General features: G+C 58.0%; 1 protein-coding gene across 1 annotated transcript; it reads left to right on the top strand.

The window, feature by feature from the left end:
* The first annotated feature begins 1,557 nt into the window (after positions 1-1,557).
* On the top strand, positions 1,558-12,510 carry LOC125358236 (DNA dC->dU-editing enzyme APOBEC-3-like). Its single transcript, XM_048355227.1, has 8 exons — positions 1,558-1,831; positions 4,058-4,205; positions 5,466-5,736; positions 5,870-5,975; positions 8,928-9,099; positions 10,644-10,911; positions 12,041-12,156; positions 12,366-12,510. Exons 1-8 carry the CDS (start codon positions 1,752-1,754, stop codon positions 12,411-12,413), a joined length of 1,209 nt encoding a protein of 402 aa, XP_048211184.1. The 5' UTR covers positions 1,558-1,751; the 3' UTR covers positions 12,414-12,510.
* The last annotated feature ends 1,773 nt before the right edge of the window (positions 12,511-14,283 follow it).

Genomic DNA, 14,283 nt, shown 5'->3' with positions numbered 1-14,283 from the left:
TCATACCTTAGGCACTGGATACATTTCTTGTACTGTTTGTTACCTCCTCCCCCCTCCCCCTTCCCCCTTTCCCTCTCCCCCCATGAGCTGTTCAGTTGGTTTACACCAAACAGTTTTGCAAGTATTGCTTTTGCAGTCGTTTGTCTTTTTATCCTGTCTCTCTCGATTTTGGTATTCCCTTAACATTTCAATTCACAAGCCTTCACAATAACCTTTAAGGCAGGCGTTATTTATACTCACTAATAGGTGAGTGTGGCAGTCGTTTTTAGTTTTAGGTGTATTTTTAGTCTTTTATATTAGAGGCTCAGGGACAGTAAGTACACAACTCAGGCCCCACAGCAAAGAGAAGGGAAGCTCAGACTTGACTTGCTGTCCTTACTCTATCCTCCTCCTCCTCCTCCTCCTCCTCCTCCTCCTCCTCCTCCTCCTCCTCCTCCTCCTCCTCCTCCTTCTCCTCCCCCTCCCCCCGCACTGTCTGTGAACTCTTTTGTTCAAGGCTAGTGCTCTACCACTTTGAATCACAGCATCATTTCCAGTTTTCTGGTTGTGAATTGGAGATTAGTCCATGGACTTTCCTGCCCTGGCTGGTTTTGATCTTCAGTCCTCCGATCTCAGCCTCCTGAGTAGCTAGGATTGGAGGGGTGAGCCACCTCTGCCAGCCTATAGCACCCGGCGATGTCTTCTTCTAATGTGTCCATTTCTGATAGGTTGATGAGCGATTTACCACCCCAAGGTGCAACACAAGAAGTTCATGCCCAAGCGAGTGCACCTTGTGAGGCGCAGGACAGCCTTCCGCCAGGCGGGGGCGCTGTTCCGCAAGCTAACGGCCACCCCCGGGCCTGCAGGTGGGGCTCCGCCTCCTGCCTGCGGAAGAGTCCAGGCACCCCGCCCCTCCCCCCCTCCAGACACCCTAACTGCTCTTGGGACAAAAAAAAAATCCCACTGAGGAAGTGGCGCTGTGGCTCACGTGGTAGAGCGCTAGCCTTGAGCTGAAGAGCTCAGCGACAGCGCCCAGGCCCTGAGTTCAAACCCCACAACGGATGTGCATTCATTCCTTCCTTCCTCCCAAGGATTCTGGGTTCTATCCTCGGATGAACTTAATTAATGAGAAAGTGTGTGTGTGTGTGTGTGTGTGTGTGTGTGTGAGAGAGAGAGAGAGAGAGAGAGAGAGAGCTCTCTTCCCGGGCTCTAGGTCCAGCTCTGCTGCTGGGCTATCTGTGGCACTTGGCTTGGTCACAGAGGGCAGCTGAGAAGTTACAGGTGACCAATGTGGAGAATCAAGCACCCAGTTAAGAATCCACAGTATGTCTGTCCACTCTGTTACCCGTGGCGTCCTCACCTGCCGAACCCAGTTCCATCGCCCCCACCCTCCACAGCCCCCTTCATCCAACAGTCGGGCTGGGCCGAGGTGGGGTGGGGCCGGAGAGCCACCGGGGAGGAGCATCTGCCGCCCGGCCCTCCTCCGCCTCATCTCCCCCTCCCTCCCCTCCCTCCTCCCTCCCTCATCAGTTACTTTCTCTTTCCCTTTCTAACCAACCTTGGCACACACAGCCTCTGGCTCCACCGCCAGGCCGGCCGGCCGGGCACCGAAGCAAGGCGGGAAGAAGTCAGGTCTGAGCCCGAGGCGCTGGGCACCGGGCCCTCCCCCTGTGGGGCTGAGGCAGGAAGCAGGTGGGGCCGGCTTCACCAAGGCCGGGTCACTGCTGGCTGTTCGGGGGGGCTGCCCCAATCAGGAGCCTCAGAAGCAGAAAATGCAGCCCCAGCGCCCCAGACCAAGAGCCAGGCTGGGGCCCCCCTGCCTGGGATGCCAGCACCCATCTGCACGGAAGAGGTAAAGCTCCGTCCTTGGGTCCCCTGCCTCTGCCCCGGGCCTCGTCCTCCGCCCTGGCTCCTCTCCAGGCTCCACACGCCCCCCCCTCCCCAGGACGCCCTCTCCCCTGGAGGAGCGCTACCCTGTTCAGGGGAGGCCCTGTGCTGTCTGTATTGGCCACCCTACCCCTCCCTCCTCTGCCCAGCTGCCCGGGGCTTTCCTGGGACAGAAGTCACAATGGCGGTGGGGGGGGGGAGGGGGGGAGGGTACCAGTTTCCTGGACGTGTCTAGACTTGGCATGAATCAAAATCGAAGGAAAAGTCAGACTGGAGCAAACTTTTGGCCAAAGCATATTGATGGGTTTTCTGTCATCTTTGCGCTATTTTCGACAGTTTTAGGGGAGGGGAGGGGGAGAGGGGCAGGCGAAGATCGCTCAAAGATACGTCCCACCTGGTCGTAATGACATTTTTGGGGAACGAAAATAGAAGGATCGAGAAAAACGTCCACCTTCTTAGATTAAGAAGCAAGTTTCGCCTTCAACCGCACAGCTCTACTGAACAGGAAGAAGGGCTTAAAACAGGCACAGGCAGAGCAGACCTCAGAAGACAGGCTTCTAGCGGGACCAGATAAGCCAGGGACTCGTTTCATAGCCCCGCTTGGGCACCGCCATTTCTGCTCCGTAAGCGGGCTGCTTGCCACAAACCCCCTGCACGGCCTGTCCGCCACGCCCGCTTGCTCACGCAGCCCCCAGTGTAGACCCACCGGTTACACCGCCCACGGCCCTGGCCTGCACCCGGCCCGCCGCACTGCCCTGTGAAAACCCCGCAACCCCCACACTCGGGGCCCAGAATGAACTCGTCTGGGTCCACTGGTGTAGAACTAAATTCAAGTTTTCCTACCTGCTTTCTTGCCGGTCTGGCATTGTGTAATATTTCAGGCGATCTGGGGGGTACCACTTGGAGCTGGCCTGGCCTGCCTAGGGGTCCAGTGCCACCGTTACCAGCTCTGAGATTGGGCAGATGGCCCCCTGGCCTGAGTCCCCCCCTCTCCCCCCCCCCCCGCCCCGCCACCCCACTCTGCTCCCTGGGGAGAGCCAGTGAGTTCAGAATAGTACCTTCCAGGCACATGTGGTTTTAGGTGTTACCTTACCTTTAAGACAATAACAAAAGCCACCCCCCAAAAAAATCAGGCACTGGTGGCTCACACCAGTAGCCCTCGCTATTCAGGAGGTGGAGATCTAAGGATACATGGTTCAAAGCCAGCTTCGGATAAGTCCATGAGTTTGTTTTGGTCATGGGGCTTGAACTCAGGGCTTGGGTGCTATCCCTGAGCTCTTTTGCTCAAGGCTAGCACGCTACCTCTTAGAACCACGGCTCTACTTCTGGTTTTCTGGCAGTTAGTCGGAGGTAAGAGTTGTGGACTTCCCTGCCCCGGCTAGCTTAGAATCATGATCCTCAGATCTCAGCCTCCTGAGTAGCTAGGATGACAGGCCCCCAGGCCACCCGCAGCACCCCCCACGTGCCCGAGACTCTTCTCTCCAATAAATTACCCAAGAAGCCAGAAGTGGAGCTGTGGCTCACGTGGAAGAGTGCCAGCGTGGAGCGAAAGGAGCTCAGGAACAGCGCTGAGGACCTCAGTTCAGGCTCCATGACCAACAAAACAAAACAAAAAACAAGCCTGGTGCCGGCTCATGCTTGTAATCCTAGCGACTCGGGGGGCTGAGATCTGAGGATTGCACTTCCAAGCCAGCCCCCCGCAGAAAAGGCTGTAGAACTCTTACCTCTGGTTGTGCACCAAAAAGCCAGAAGTAGAGCTGTGGATCAAGTAGTAGAGCACCCGCCTTGAGAAAAAACAACAACAATAACTCAGAGATAGTACCCAGGCCCTGAGTTCAAGGCCCAGTGCTAGCATCCAAAAGAAAAACAATTAGAAAGCATGCCTAGCTAGAAGCCAGGAATGAAATAACTAGTGCTATTGTTTGTGAGTGTTGAAGATGTTGTTCTTCTTCATTTTCTCATGAGCCGGAGGGGGGCTTGGGCAGGAAGATTGTGTGATTGGATGGCATGCCCTGGGCCCTGGGCCCTGGGACCTTTGCCTACCTCCCCAGTCTTTCCAGCTACAAAGATGGTGGAGAAATCTCAAGGCCATGGAGGGCTGGGAGGAGGCACAGCGCTGGGATTCCAGGGAGCACCACGGTCACTTTGGAGGACACCCACAAGCTTAGGTGTCCCCCCCTCCTGTCCCCAGAAACCCGATGTTCACCTTAAGTCAAGGATCATTCTACTTCCATTTTCACAACCTTCTTCATGCCAATGGCCGGCACACAACCTTCCTATGCTGTCGAGTGGAAAGAGAACACGAAGGCCTGATGGACAGGAGGGTCTTCAAAAACCAGGTATGGGGAGGGCAGGGGGGGGTGGCCGTGGCTCGTGGGGCAGGGCAACCTGCCTAACTACAAAAACAAAAACAGGCATGGGACAGACTCTTCCCAGCCTCAGGCAGGAACTAAACCGTTCTCCCATGTAGAAAAAAAAAGAATCAGTAAAATGTCAGCCAGCGGGAGCCCTTGGCCCCGCTGACCTGGCCTGGAATCTGATAAAGGGTGAGATTCGGGCTGGAGGCTCTGGCCTGTCATCCTAGCTACTCAGGAGGCTGAGATCGGAGGATTGTGGTTCAGAGGCAGCCCTGGCAGGAAAGTCCGTGAGACTCTCATCTCCAGTAAACCAACCACCAAAAAGCCAGAAGTGGCGCGGAGACTCACGGGGGATCTCCTGGGTCTACTAGCTCTGGTCGCCACACCTTGGAAGAGAGCTGTGCTACAGCAGCTCTGAAATAAGGCTGTCTAGAAGGCCGGGTTCATTGAAAGCAGAGCACCGTGTCTCACTTGGCTGGCTGCTGGTCTGGCCTCCCCAACACCCCATGGCGTGGGTATTATCACCCCAGGACCACACGTAGCCTGTGGGCTTCACCAGAATGTCTGGGGGAAAGGGAGCCCTTGGTGCGGAGCAGGCTAGCTCCATAGCCATTCTGCTAGGACAGTCTTAGTGACACACCTGACTCTTGTAGTTCCCATAGTTTTAAAAGCTATGACACGGATGGGTAGTGTGAATGCTGATGACTTACTCAGTCCAGTGTCTATAAGACCATTCCAATGCAAAATCAACCTAACCTTCTTCCTGAAAGCCGCCCTGGAGGCTGAGAGCTGAAGATTGAGATTCAAAGCCAGTCTGCACAGGTAAGTCGGTGAGACTTTTATCTCCAGTTAATCACCAAAAAAAAAAAGCCAGAAGTGGACCTGTGGCTCAAGTGTTAAAGCATCAGACAGCATGTAGGCCTTGAGCTCAAGTTCCAATGCTGGCACACACACACACACGCACACACGCACACACACTATGCACAGTGTAGGTGTCAATTCAGACGACGACATTTCAAGGGCTCAGTATCCACCTGTGGCCAGAGGCTCCCCTGGGCGGGGTGACAGAGCCCGGTGCCGTCCCTAGAGACAGCAGGGAGGGGACACGCTGACCCCCATGGGCTCAATGGAGGAATTCACACGCGTGAGGAGACAGACCTGGGGGGAGCGGAGCACAGAGTCCCCCTTCCCCGGCGATCGCCTATCCCTCCAACCGGAAGCCCCTCTTCCCCTCTCCCCCAGGTGGGCAGCGATCACGCGGAGCTCTGCTGCCTCTACTGGTTCCGCGACCAGGAGTTCTTCCCCGGGGAGGACTACCAGCTCACCTGGTACATGTCGTGGAGCCCGTGCCCCCACTGTGCGGAGGAGGTGGCCTGCTTCCTGGCCGCGCACCGCAACGTGAGCCTCACCATCTTCATCGCCCGCCTCTACTACTACTGGGTGCCCGAGTACCAGCGTGGGCTCCGCCGGCTGTGCCAGGAGGGGGCCCAGGTGGAGGTCATGTCCTTCCAAGGTGAGGGGCCGAGGCTGGGGGCTGGATGGGAGCCCCAAGGGGAGGGGGGTCTGAGGCACCCCGGAGCCCAGCCCAAGGGCCCGGGGAGAGGCCTCCTGGACTGAGCGTGTTCTCCTCGTGTGTTTGATCTCAGAATTTGCGGACTGTTACGAAGAGTTCGTGGAGGAGCCCTTCCGGCCGTGGAAGGGGCTGTACAGTAATTATAGGATGCAGGAAAGCAAGCTGAGGAAGATTCTCGGGTGAGGGGCTCCCTGCCGTCTGCTCGCCTCTCCTCACCTCTCCCTCCACCCTCCCCACCCCCTCCTGCCCTGCTCAGACCAAGTTCCCACTCTCGCGTGGCCCGGCCCGGGAGGCCGTGCCCGAGTCTTGTTATTAAACAGAAATGAGCCTCTGTACACAGCGCGGATGGGGGCTGGGGAGACGCCCCGGGGGCTCGAGCATCCTTCAGGAGGGGGCCACGAGGGCCCGGGCTACCGTGGGGACCCGGGGCTGGGGCTGCAGAGCTGGCCGTCCGTTCCGGGGCGGGGGGGGGGGGGGCCTCTCGGGGGTCGAGAGCCACCTCGGGCCGGCTGCTCACCCGTCGGTGCTCTGGCTCCGCGTGGCCCTGCCGCGTCTCTGGGCACATCTCCTCTTCCTCGGAGGTGACGGCCAGCAGTGGGGCCCACGCCGCGGGACTCCACGCTTCAGGGGCCTGCGTGCTAACGCAACTTCTGTTCGGAGTTCTGGGGCTTAGGGCTTCACCCCATGAATTTGGGCTCATGACAGGACCAACTGAGGGGCTCCAGGGGCTGCTGGGGGTGCTGTAGGGAACTGCTCTCGGGCGGTCCCTGCCTTGCCCCTGCTCACCTGTCCATTATGCCACCTGCCCTGTCCCCCACCCCCACCCCACAGGCAACTGTGGATGGGGTGCAGCCTAGCCATGGTGAGGAGACCGGTGGGGGGGTGGGGGGGGAGGAAGCAATGGTAAAAGGAGGAAACTGGTGGTAAAAAAGCAATGGTGAAAAGAGGCATAAGTGAGACTCGCGTGGAAAATGACTGGGCAGCGCGAGCCGTGATCGACAGCTTCTCCTGGAGGCAGAAGGAAGAGGGAAGGGCGGCTGGAAGGGAAGGAGCGCAGTGCAGGGGTGTCCGGGGGAGCAGCCAGATTCCCTGCCACTGCGCGACGCAGTGAGGGGCAAGGGGACGAGCCCGGGGACAGCAGGAAGGAGGCAGCCGCTCTCTCCCCCACCCCCCCTGCCCCAGCCCCCCCCCCCCGCCCGTTTTCCGGGGTTCCTAGGTGTCGGTCTCCAGGATTCTCCCAGGCTAGTTTGACATCTGGGATCTGACCCCCCCCCCCCTCATTCTTGACGGTGTTGCTTATCAACACGGACCTGAGGGGCCGGGCCGGGCTGTCCACCTGCTCCAGGCCGAGGCCAGGCTTGGGAGGCCAGGGTCCCCCGTGAGCCAGGCATGGCTTCTGTTGGCTATGTCTCCCCCGCCCCCCCGCTTCTCCATCCATCTCACAAGGACCCCCAAGTCCCAAGCAGCAGGAAAGGGGAGCGCAGTCCATCGTCCTCTGCGGCCTCCCCACTCCCTGTGCACGAAGACACCTCGGCTCACTGACAAACACCCCAGTGTGTCAATGGGACGGCTCCCTAGAAAGACCCAGAACATTCTAGAATCTTCCACGGGCTGTGGTTCCCAGGACATTAGGACAGATGGGAGTGGAGGGGGCATTTTTCCTGTAGCCCTCTAAACTCTTACCGAGACGGACTTAAGGAAATGCCGTCCTGGGTCAGCCTGGCACCGGCCATTGCTGGATACAATGAAAGGTGACCTGCTCCACTCGCTCACGTGTTTTTGTGCTGTAGAAACATCCCATAAAGTAACCCAAAAGTTGTCCAACAAAGATTATTAGTGCAAGACACCGGCAGCTCACGCCTGTAATCCTAGCTTCTCTGGAGGCCGAGATTGAGGTTGAAAGCCAGCCTGGGCAGAAAAGTCCATGAGATTCATCTCCAGTTAGCCAGCAAAAAAGCCAGAAGTGGAGGCGTGGCTCAACGGGCAGGGCACCACCTTTGGGTGGAAAGAGTCAAGTTAGGGTGCATGGGCCTGAGTGCTAGAATCCATGATTGGGGGGAGGGGCAGGGAGTGGAAGACCCCCGCCCTATCTGGGGGAGCATAACTAAGTCCCCAGGGAGACCGTGTGGCCAGTCAAGCCCAGCTTTGCCCTCGGGAGAGCCTGGGATGCCGGTGCCCGTGGCCAGGAGCCCCAGGGGACCCGAAGCCCCGGTGGCCGCTCTCAGGGCAGCTCCCACAGAAGGTTCTTTGTTTGCTCCAAGCTGAAGAGCCTCCCCTTGGCTTGCCAGGGCGGGAAGATAGCTTCAGGAATGTAGGCTCGAAGCCCGCGTCCTTGAATCCCTCCCCCGTGCCACCTCCCGGCCGGCCCTGTCCTGGGAACCAAGCAGCCCGCTGCGCCAGCTGGGGCACCGACCTGCGGGGTGACCGCGAGCAGGCTGAGAACCCTCTCTGTGCTTGCGATCTCTGAGGCCATGGGAGCCACCCCTCGGAGGCTTTGGGGAGACCGGGGTTCAGCTCTGGCCACACACCTGCCTTCTCCAAGGCCAGAATCCTTCCGGAAACACCCCGTGCCACCCTGAGGGGGTGGTGGGAGCCGAGTGGGCTCCAGCCTCTGGCTCCACCGCCAGGCCGGGCAGCCGGGCACCGAAGCAAGGCGGGAAGAAGTCAGGTCTGAGCCCGAGGCGCTGGGCACCGGGCCCTCCCCCTGTGGGGCTGAGGCAGGAAGCAGGTGGGGTCGGGCAGGAAATGCAGCCCCAGCGCCCTGAAAGCAAGAACCAGGCTGGGGCACCTCCTGCCTGGGAGACCACAGGCCTTCACAGGCCCTGGGGGCCCCAGGGAGCAAAGCCCCCCTAAGGCCATTCCAGGACACAGGGTGAGGGACAAGGGAGTAAATGGTCTGAGTCAGGAAGGTGGCAGGTGTCTAAGAGGAAGTGGCCCCTTTGTTCTCGGGAGGCGGGGGAGCCCCAGCCCCCAGCCCGGCAAAAAGTCTCAGCTCTGCGTGGAGTCCCTGTCGTCCCAGCCCTCCCTCACCTCTCCCCAGGGCCGAGGAACCCCACAAGGGGGATCCAGCCCAGAGCAGGTGGCTCTGAGTCGCCCTCTCGGCATCTGTGGTTTTCTTTCTTGTCACACAGAAGCACGGTGAGCCTGTTAAAAGAAGAAACCTTCCTCTTCCAGTTCAACAACCGGCACCGTGTGCCCAGACACTGCGGCCCCCACCGGCCCCGCAGGAAGACCTACCTGTGCTACCTGCTGGCGCGCCCCGGGGACACCACCGCCCCCACCAAGGGCTGCCTGCAAAACAAGGTGCCAGCTCCCCCCACCCCACCCCACCCCACCCCCGCCGGAACTCAGGGCCCTGCGCTCCCTCTTCCTCGTCTTGTCCGCTCAAGGCTGGCGCTCTACCACTTGAGCTATGCCTCCACGTCTGGCATTTTGCTGGTTAACTGGAGATAAACATCTCAGGTTTGTCCGCCCAGGCTGGCTTGGAGATCCTCGGGTCTTAAGTTTGCTGAGGAGCTAGGATTACAGGTGTGAGCGGCACGGCTCTACGCTCAGCGTGAGGCTCACTCCATCTACGCAGGAAAACATGCGTCCAGCAAGCCTGCAGGGGGGCCACTGCCCACGTAATCCCCGCTCTCTTCCCGATTTGGGTTGGGGGGGGTCCCAGCTCCTAGCTGTCCACGTCCTTTCCTGTCCCCGATCCTTGCAGTCTGTTCCCTCCCACCTGATGCTCTTCCTGCCTCTTGGAGAGGTGCTAGTGTCCGCTCATCCTCCTCTGAGCACGCCACTGGACACCTACTGAACACCTGCCTCCTCTTCGCTGCTGTCCTCCCAACCCGAGGGCCACTCCTCCCTCCCACTCCACCCGCAGCCTGCAGCTCCCTTCTTGAACCATCTTTGAATATCTTGGATCTTGGGTCAGTTTGCCAAGAGCCTGGGGGACTGTGTCCTGCAGGTGTGATGTTTGCTGGCCTCTCCCGTCTGGGCCCTGGGGTCCTGGTCCAGTGTAAAGGCCAGGGGAAGCTGGGAGCCTGGGGCTCATGCCTGTCATTCTAGCTTTTCAGGAGGCTGAGATCTGAGGATCTCAATTCAAAACTAGCTTAGGTAGGAAAGTCTGTGGGACTCTTTATCTCCAATTAATTACCAATAGCTGGAAGTGGCGCTGTGGCTCAAGTGGCGGAGTGCTAGCCTTGAGCCCAGGCCTAGTTCAAGCTCCAGGACAGGTACACAGACACACAGACACACAGACACACACACGTAAAATAAAGGCTAGTTGAATGTGGATGGGTAAGACCCTGGAGGACTTTCACCTCGTAACTCCAGCTGTGCCTGGATGTGTCTGTCACCGGGTGAAACATTCCGTTAGGGGTTTAGCCACGAGTGCCACCTGTCCTTTCTTCTCCATTTTCTTTACAGACCCCTATCCGCATTAGAAAGTTCCCCCTTCCCCCACCCCAAACTTCGAGACTCTGCCTTCTAACCTTTTTTTTTTCTTTTCTTTTTTTCCTTCCTTTCTCTTTCTTCCTTCCTTCCTCTTTTTTTTTTTTTTTTGCTTGATCACAGGGCTCGAACTCAAGGCCTGAGTGCTGTCCCTGAGCTCTTTTGTTCAAGGCTATAGCGCTCTATGACTTTGAGCCACAGCTCCACTTTTGGTTTTCTGATGGTTCACTGGAGATAAGTCTCACAGACTTTGCTGCCTGGGCTGGCTTTGAACCTTGATCCTCAGCTCTCAGCCTCCTGAGTAGCTAGGATGACAGGGGTGAGCACCGACACCCATCTAACCTTCCCTTCTGTGTGTGTGTGTGTGTGTGTGTGTGTGTGTGTGTGTGTATGTGCCACTCCTCCAGAAAGGTCACCATGCAGAAATTCTCTTCATTAAGAGGATTCGTTCCATGGGCCTGGACCCAAGCCAAGACTACCAGATCACCTGTTACCTCACGTGGAGCCCCTGCCTCGATTGTGCCTTCAAACTGGCTAAGCTCCAAAAAGACTTCCCGCGCCTGACGCTGAGGATCTTCGTCTCCCGCCTGTACTTCCACTGGATCCGGAAGTTTCAGAAGGGGCTCCAGCAGCTGTGGCTGTCGGGGGCCCTGGTGGCTATCATGGGCCTCCAAGGTAGGGAAGAAGGGCTGGGTCTCCACAGTCCAGCTCGGCGGGGGGTGGGGGGGTGGGGGGGAGAGGGATGAGGGAGAGGCTGGGTAGGAAGAAGGGTGGTCGTCCACATTAGACAGTGCCGCTGGCCACAGGTGACTCACGCCTGCAGTTCTAGCTCCTCAGAAGGCTGATATCTGAGGCTCTGGGTTTAAAGCCAGCCCAGATAAACCGGAGACCAACAGGACAGACTTTTATCTCCAATTAACCAGCAAAAGGCCAGAAATGGGAGGTGTGGCTGGGCGCTGGTGGCCCATGTCTATAATCCTAGCTACTCGGGAGACTGGCATCTAAGGATCATGATTTAAAGCCAGCACCAGCAGGAAAAACCCTAGCGACTCCTATCTCTTAATCACCATGAAAGCCAGAAGTGGAGCTGCGGCTCAAGTGGTAGAGTGCTATGCTAGCCTTTGACAAATAGAGCTTAAAAAGTGGGGGCGGGGGGGAGGGCGAGAGGGGGGAAGCAGGAGAAAATGGGGGGGAGTAACAGTGTCCCAGTGTCATCTTGTGTAACAGTAACCCCCTGTTCATCACCTTTACAATAAGGGGGGAAAAAATGGAAAGTGTTGGGAAAATGGAGGAGAAGGGAAAAGGAATAGGCCGGACTTGATCCTCAACAGGCAAGGACTATTGACTGAGGGGCACAGACCTTCTTGTGGGTTTGGAGGTTGTGCTGCTGTCTGGGTTTGTGGGTACACAGGGCTTCACGAGGAAGTAGAAAACAGAAAATGGGTGCTGGTCCCAGGGTGACGTCCTTGACCAGCCCCCCCCCCCCCCAGTGGAGTGTTCTCTGTGGGGTGAGGGGCTGCTGTCCCCTGGGGACCCAGGGTGGCGTCCTGGATTGGAATGACCTGCCTTAGGACAAGCCCGTGACCCAGCTTGTTGTCTTGCTTGACCTTGGGAAGGAGGCAGGAATCAAGCCTTCCCATTCCATCTTTGGATACCTAGAAAGAACGGGGCTTGGGAGGGAGAGGCGAGTCCTTCCGACAGTACTGACGAAGGAGGGTTCCCGGGAGGGGAAGGCGGGAGGAGGGAGGCCTGGCTAAGGCTCCCTGCACCCCAGGCCTCACCGGCTTCGTGGCTTCACCCTCAGAGTTCACTGACTGCTGGAACAACTTTGTGAACCACCAGCAGAGCAGCTTTGCCCCCTGGGATAAACTGGATGCATACAGCAAGAACATAAGGGCGAGGCTGGGCCGGATCCTGAGGGTGAGCGAGCTTCGGCCCCCTCCCTCCCTCCCTCCCTCCCTCCGCCTGTCCTCTCCTCTCCGTTACCCCTCCGCTAGCAGGGACGCCTCCTTTGCCTATCCCTGCGTGGTCTGGTCACTCCCCTCACCTTGTTACCTTGTCACCCTCCCCCACGACCCCTCCCCTCCCCACCCACAGCTCACCCTCATTTTCTTCTCTTCTCTCAACAGTCTTGGGGCTGTAGGCCCATACCACCCTCAGGAGAAGATTCAAGGTGACCTTGGACATCAGAGCCCCCTTTGCCCCCAGCCAAGTTTGGAAGCCTTTTCTTTCCTCCCACATTTTTCTTTTTTTTTTTTTTTTGGTGCAGGTCCTGAGGCTTGAACTCAGGGCCTGACCACTGTCCTTGAGCTTTTTTTTTTTTTTCCTCAAGGCTAGCATTCTACCACTTGAGCCACAGCTCCATTTCCATTTTACTGGTTAAGTGGAGGTAAGTCTCAGGCTCCAAGCCACAATCTTCAGAGCTCAGCCCCCTAAGTAGCTTGAATTACAAGTATGAGTCACCAATGTCCAGTTGTTTTATCCCCTTTTTGTAAGTAGGTGAATAATATTATAATTGAAAACAATTAGGGTGATTTTTCCCCCCCTGGCCTTGGGGCTTGAACTCAGGGCCTGAGCACTGTTCCATGGCTCTTTGGCTCAAGGCTAGTGCTCTACTGCTTGAGCCACGGCGCCACTTCTGGTTTTCTGGTGGATACTTGGAGCTAAGAGTCTCACAGACTTTCCTGCCCAGGCTGGCTCTGAACGGCAATTCTTTCAGCCTCCTGAACAGCCAGGATTACAGGTGTGAGCCATCAGGGCAGGGCGAGGTGATTCCCAGTCCTAAATTCTGCCGAGCCCTGGAGAACTGGGGTGTGGACTCAGCCCAGCCAGACAATCCTTGAGGAGAGAACCGGAGAAGCCACGGGACGCGTGGAGACTGTGTGGCGGCACCCGGAACCACCCACCCCCCTCCCCCCCAGCGCGGCAGCCGGGCGCCAGCCCCAAGCTGGTTCTCTGTGGAATGCTGCAGCCAGTGGAGTCTCGTCTGGACACAGAGCAGGTGTGGAAGGGTCTTAGTCACCTTCAAAAGCAGGGTCTGCGTGATTGGTCAAGGCAGATGTCCATCAAAGTGGCAGACACTGGGCCTAAGCCCCAGCCTGGCGTAGGCGTGCGGAGCTCTCCCCTCAGAAGCCAAGATCAAATGCCCAGGAACGTCTTAAAATCATCTTTAATGGATTTGTAATAATTTTTGCCTCATGTACCAGACAAATCATCTAAATAAATAGATGCTATACAGTCTCTTACCAATATCAGTACAAAAATAAACCGTGCTCTGCGCTCGCCAACCCCCCCAGGGCAGGCCCGTGCCCCACCCCCAAATACATTCATGTAGTCTAAGCTCGGAGCTCACTGTGCAAGGAAGCGTCTTGTGCTGAGACCCGGCCACACCGCCACGCCACGTAGAAAGCGCAACTGCACGGTGCCCAGCGGCTGGGCCTGGAGGTGGGGGCGGAGGAATTGGCAATGGAGTCACCGTCCTGAGAACCACGGAGCCCGGGGCTGGGCCACGCACTGCAAGTGACCCCTCCTCTAGCCCACCTCTTGGTGAGAGCCCAATACCAACTCAGCCTCTACATTCAAAACGGGGGGGTCAGCAGGCCCCCTCTCCACCCAAGTACTGGCCGTGTAGGGGCTGTGGAGAGGGGCCACCCGGGTGGACTGGCCCGGAGGGGTTTGCGTAGCAGCCCTGTGGGGGGGGGGGCTGGAAAAGCCTCTGCAGGAGGGTGGGCCACTCGTGGGGCGGGGCGGGCCCCTCCAGCCCCCCCCCCACCCCCACTGCCTTACCCTACGCCAGAGAGGACAGAGACAGGAAAACACGTTCTGCTGTTCTAGACAGAAAACAGCTGCTCGCTCCCACAGAACCCAGATGGAAGGCCCAGGAAACAAGAGGGACCCTGGGGGTGGGGAGCATGGTTTCCACTGGAAGCTGTCTGTGTCCCAAAGCCACAAAGTGGGGGGACACAATCAACCTGCTCGAGATCCTGCTCTGAGGAACCCCTGCACTGCAAGATCCCGGACCCCAGGGCCCCTCCCCCTCCCCGGACC

The sequence above is a fragment of the Perognathus longimembris genome, chromosome 1, assembly GCF_023159225.1.
Source record: "Perognathus longimembris pacificus isolate PPM17 chromosome 1, ASM2315922v1, whole genome shotgun sequence".
NCBI lineage: Eukaryota > Metazoa > Chordata > Mammalia > Rodentia > Heteromyidae > Perognathus > Perognathus longimembris.
This window is presented reverse-complemented; position numbering and strand designations above follow the sequence as displayed.